The sequence below is a fragment of the Fukomys damarensis genome, unplaced genomic scaffold (assembly GCF_012274545.1).
Source record: "Fukomys damarensis isolate Sample0158 unplaced genomic scaffold, DMR_v1.0_HiC HiC_scaffold_16, whole genome shotgun sequence".
In the NCBI taxonomy this organism is placed as follows: domain Eukaryota; kingdom Metazoa; phylum Chordata; class Mammalia; order Rodentia; family Bathyergidae; genus Fukomys; species Fukomys damarensis.
Genome location: NW_022900928.1, coordinates 71,344,496 through 71,350,412, shown reverse-complemented (window position 1 = coordinate 71,350,412; position 5,917 = coordinate 71,344,496). Strand labels below are relative to the sequence as shown.

Genomic DNA, 5,917 nt, shown 5'->3' with positions numbered 1-5,917 from the left:
TTTTCCATTTCTACAGGGGTAATGCACTGTATTAAATATGTAAGGTCATATCTACATGGGTTTGATTACAGAAACTAATAAAATATTCTCTAAAAAATGAGAAAAAGAGAATATTATAAGACTACAAGAGCAAGAAGCAACTTAAATATGTTCAAGGACCATTTTCATCTTCAGAATTAAGGATTATTTTAGTTTTATATCATTGCCTTTTCTCTTTTACTTTCCTTTTTAGTTTTATTTTAGGATTCCCTATTTTTAATGTTCATATAGAGATTTCTTTAACTGAAATACCGAATAGTTTCTCTGGTGTGATAAACTATAATAGTACACAAGATCCTAATGAGATCATTAATAAGGTGAAATAGGAAGTAAAGGGCTAAAGGTGTAGGGAATGTGGGAAGGGTAGGGGAAAGTTAATAAGGGAGAGGAAAAAAATATGAGAAACTGAAAAAATGGAAATAAAGTGTTTGTAAATGGGGAAGGGAGGAGGGGGTAAAAGGAGGTCAGGGACAAGGGGAAAAAATGAGAATCAAGACCTATCATGTAAAGGTGCAGGATCCCAATAATGAATGTAATGTATTGTATACCTAGATTGCACCAATAAACTCAATAAAAATTTAAAAAAACAATAAAGCAAAATATTGGCACTATCTATGCAACAGAAGAGAAGAATTTCAAAACACTGTATTACAAAAAAATGAAGCCAACTGGAAAACATGTTTTATGATTCCATTTAAAATAAATGCCAAATGAAGACAAGTCTATAGAAATAGAAAAGAAGTTAATGATATTATTAAGTAATTAACTAGGTAATTAAGTTGCTATTTTGATGCACTCTCACAGTATGGATTTATATCAATTATTTCTAACATAGGAGAGAAAGAAATGGATACTTTTATTGGACCCTTGAAACATCAATAGTTCAGAGATGACACAGATTGGTGATTACACAAGAACTGGATCAAATTATGGGCATTTCAGGAGATAAAAATTATGAGTGAATAAGAAGGACTTATGAATATCTCTACATGGCAGTGGGCTGACTTACTGGGCTCAGGTTGTGACTGTACTGGGCTGACATGCAGGACTGTGGCTGAGATGGCCAGGATTAAACAGGGGCTCCAGTCCATTAGTTGTTGTGCCAGCTATGACTTGGTGGTTCCTTCACAGCTTTATAGAATAAAGCTTTCCTAAAGATAAAGGAAATGCTTTTCTCATTTCTGATCCAGAGAAAGTTACTGCAAAGTCTTTCACATGTTTTAGTGATAAGGTTTTAAAGTTTAGAGCAGATCGAGAGAAGTAGCTATAATGAAAAGAAGTCTAAAGTCTGAAATGGTTAGGATAATGAAGAAAGTCTACACTATTCTGATAACAGTTTGCAGAAAAGTTGAAAATGTAAGGTATGCATCAAAATTATTTGTTATTGTGCTTTTTAAAGTAATGTATTTATTACAGTCAAATAGCTGTCAATAGAAAGTCCTATTAGCAAAAAAGAACACTCAAGAACAGGGTCTTTTGAGATTCTACGCATTCTAAAATATTTTACAATCATAGTTATTAGAGTTCATTCCTTTTGATGCCAGTTCACTCATTTTCTAAGGTGCTTCTTTCCTCATCTTTGTCACATTTATCTAAACCTCTATTTCTATAGACCCCTTTTTTTTGTTCAAAGCCCTTTTTCCATCATATATTGACTACTTTCTCCATATCAGTCTTCTCTCATATGTTTTGTATTATACAAATGAAGAGACTATCTATTTGAAATAATACTGTATCCAGTTTGGCTATCAATGGGCCTTATAAACAGTAAACTGTCAAAAATATTCGGAATTATTCTCATTGCTTCCCCTTTGAATTATGTTGTGACCCAGTCATTGATTAAAATTTGAATAATAATTTTTGAATCATATAACAATTCTAACAACTGGAAGAGTCACAATCTCTGTATTTCTCAGACAAAGTGAATAACTTAAGCCATAAAAACTGTTAGCTAATAGAAGAAAGGAATTGTGGAATGGCATGATCAGAGAAGGTAAATCTAAAATATATGTGATTGATGGAAATAAGGGAAAAGAAAAAAAACCTGAGAAAATGAAAAAATGGAAATAAAGTTTTTGTAAATAGGGAAGGGATGAGGGGGTAAAGGGAGGGCAGGGGTATGGGGAAAAATGAGACCCAGATCTGTCATGCAAAGGTACAAGATCCCAATAATGAATGTAACTGTACTGTATTCCTAAAATGTACCAATAAACTCCGTGAGAAAAAATAAATAATTAAATAAATAAAATATATGTGATTTTCACAAAGGCAGAGTGAATTACTGTGCACTTTTAAATTAAAAAGAAAACTACACAGAACATGCATTATCATGTGAAATGATTCTAAAAATAAAGAATAGTTCCAATAAGGAAAGGATTTAAATAAAGTAGAAACAATATCTATTGTGGTGGGAAGGGTATGTACAAAATTTTTGACACTCTCTTCAATTGTGGAGCTGATCTCTTTCCCACTGAATGCCAGCTGGACATATCAATGTTCTGCTAAACAAATAAAAGCAGGAGTGATGGTATCAACAACCAAAAAGGCTTTCCAGGTTCCTGCTTACACCTTCCCTTGAATCACTCACCATGAGGAAAGCAGCTGCCATGATGTAAGGACATGTAAATGGCTTAATGAAAAGTCCCCTGCAGTGAATGAGGAACGGAGGGCTCCTGCTAGCAGCCCTGGAGTGAGCCTCCTTGCCAGTAGACCCTGCATCAGATGATTACCTCCCTGGGAGCTCAAGTGAGAGTAACACTGTGAGAGATGCTTAGGTGGGTGCTAAAAACTACTCCTATATTATTGCCAATCAGACACAGTAAAACCCAAACAAAACAATGTATTCTAAACTGCCAAGTTTGGGAGTAAATTATTGTACTACACTAACCTAAAACTGTAGATAGGACAAGGGACCCAAGAACTTTTATATGAAGAAAGTTATCTATGAAGGACACTTGGTGATAACAGTAACTGTGGTGATAAGGCAAGTAAGTGATTGAATATTCATGTTTGATTTTTATCATGGACAGCTAGATGCAGCTCCCTACATTCCCTCTTTTAGTCTTTGTGTGCGTCATTTATGTGACATTCTGCCCAGGTCCCATCTGACACTAGCCAGATAACGAATTTTAAGTTAAACAGTGTACCAACGATTTAATGAGTGAAAGGATATTACTATAGATTGGGGAAAAGTAAAAGATATTATTTTAATCACTGCCTATTTCTGTGTCTGCTATCTCTAATGTTTCCCTATTCACACCAATGTCATCCCTTTTGTTTACAGGTAGCTAATCAACATCTCAGTGCCTCATCTTTCTCCTAATCAAAGGCAGTAATCATATCTAACAAAAGTAGATGCAATTAAGATTGTGTTAGTTAATATATGCAAATTAGCATAATAGTGAATATATGTAGTAGTAAAAATTTATAGACAACTATCATTATGCAGAATGTAGGATCTTTAAGTTCTTCTTATCAGGCAAGATGCCACAGGAAAGACCAAGGGTATAATTACAGAGTCAAAGAACTCACATGCAAATATTTCTGTGTTTTTAGTTTTCATAAGAGGAATGTGTTGTAAGAACCATGTTAGGATTCTATGAATTATTTTAGTCAATAGATGTAAAATGCTTTGAACACTAAAACACATTTTAAATGTTGATGTTTATTTTGTTTTGAGTGAATGGGTACAAATTAAAGTTTTATATTCTGAAATAAGTTTGATGAAATGAAAAATATAAATGTGGAAATACACTAAAAATAAATAATAACCATTGTTTATGGTTTAATTTCTATTAATTACAGTTATACTAGGTTATCAAGAAATGAGAGTGCCTCCAACAGACAGAAATTTCCAGCTTATGAAATCTTCACAAATTACAGACCCAAATTTCTCATTCAATGTCCACGCTCACTTTTTAAACCATAGTTTGATGGCCACTTGCTCCCTTGAGAATTAATACATTTCAACAGCAGTTTGCTCTGGATCAAAAGGTTAAAAACTCCAAGCTAATTTATTTCATAAGAGGAAGATACAGTTATAGCCAAAGAAGTTACAAACAGAGTGTAAACTGATTATCAAATTAAAGAATCATACCCTTGAACTTCATGCATGGTCCACTCTAATTATTAGCTTCATTGAGCAACAAGAGAGATACTGTCATAGAAAGTACAAGAGAAATTTGAAAGAGAAGAAAAGAAGATATGGTGGAAGTGAAATTTGCCTTTAGAAAATCACAAGTTTCATTAAAATTGAACAAAAGAGTCTTCCAGCACATACTGAATGCATTTTGGCAAATTCAAAAGTGAGAAAATGGGGCTGGGGATTTAGCTCAGTGATTCCACCTTCTGCCTGGCAAATGCAAGTTATTGACTTCAATCCCCATATCCCCCCAAAAATTTTAAAGTTTTTAAAAATAAAAATGAGAAAATTTGGGATTAGCCTAAAAAAAGTTCTTTGAAGGTGTAAATCCATGTCTTAACTCACCCATTGCTGATTAAATGACTATTGTAAGTCCAAATTTATGAGAGCTATTAACTTTGCCCAACTTGCTACTAAAACCCTGATGTAAAAGAAAGACTCAGTTTTGAAGAAACTGCCTCAAGAGGTATTGCTCTTACTCATTATACTCCAAAAGAGTGAGTCACTTGTACTAACACCTTCCGCAGGGCCAATTTCACATCCTTGTTTCTTAAGGAATAAATCAAAGGATTGAGGGAAGGAGTGATAACATTGTTTAACACCTGAACAGCAGCATCTAGCCAGAGGTTGGAAGCAGGCTTGAGATAGACAAGAATCACAGGCCCATAGGCCAAGAGGATGGAGGTCAGGTGGGCACTGCAGGTGGAGAAGGCTCTGCGCCTGCCTTCTGAGGAGCGGATTTTCAATATGGAGAGAACAATGCGAGTGTAAGAAATGAGGATAAGGAGAAAACACAGGAGTGCAACAACACCTACATTGGTGAAACTCACTGTCTGTGCTAAAGAGGTGTCTGCACAGGCCAGGGAAAGCACCACTGGAATATCACAGAAAAAGCTGTGCACTTTGTTGGGGCCACAGTAGGGTAACCTGAAGATGAGGAATGTTAGGACACTCCCGTGGAGACAGCCGCCTACCCAAGTGCCCACTGCCAAGCTAGTACACACCCTGGGATTCATAATGACTGTGTATCGCATAGGGTGACAGATGGCCACAAAGCGGTCATAGGCCATCACTGTGTACAGGAAACACTCAGTACCACCCAGGGTGTGATAGAAGAAGACCTGGGAAGCACAGCCCTGGTATGAGATGGTGCTGCTTTGCCCCATCAGGAAAACCATCATCTTGGGAGAATTCACAGAAGGGAAAAGTATGTCAAACATGGACAAGTTTCCCAGGAAGAAATACATAGGGGTGTGGAGGTTGGAAGAGGCCAGAATGGTGAGGAAGATGAGCAGGTTTCCCAGCAAGGAGAAGGTACAGAAAGTCAGGAACAGGACAAAGATCATGTTCTCCAGCCCTTCAGTATTAGGAATTCCCAAGAGAATGAACTCAGTCACAGACGTGTAGTTTCTCATGCTCATAGGTCAGGTGGTCCTGGAAAGGCAATGCAATAAACATGATGTAAGATCAGAGATCTTCCTAACAAAGTCTTCCTAACAAAGTGGTTCTAAGACAGTGAATATAACCTTAAAAGGGACATTGAGGAAAAAGGACCTGCAACAAATCTAACCTTGAGGTTAAATTAAGAAATGAGTCAGAAAGCAACAGAATAATTTCTTTTTATAATCAGAAAATATCTTTTAGTATTCAACTCTTACCATCATCTTAATTTATATTTTCCAAATCTTATTCACCACCAAACATACTCATATTTCAGAGCCATCTATCTTCTCCAAA

The 5,917-nt window shown here is 35.8% G+C and overlaps 1 protein-coding gene across 1 annotated transcript; it reads right to left on the bottom strand.

Moving 5' to 3' along the window:
- Positions 1–4,662: 4,662 nt before the first annotated feature.
- LOC104858012 (putative olfactory receptor 10D3) lies at positions 4,663–5,601 on the bottom strand. The gene has a single exon (XM_010618091.1). The coding sequence runs from the start codon at positions 5,599–5,601 to the stop codon at positions 4,663–4,665; it is 939 nt and encodes a 312-aa protein (XP_010616393.1).
- Between the last annotated feature and the right edge of the window lie 316 nt (positions 5,602–5,917).

Excerpts from the sequence above, each read along its gene's own strand:
- LOC104858012 (XM_010618091.1), bottom strand. The coding sequence starts at position 5,601 with ATGAGCATGAGAAACTACACGTCTGTGACTGAGTTCATTCTCTTGGGA.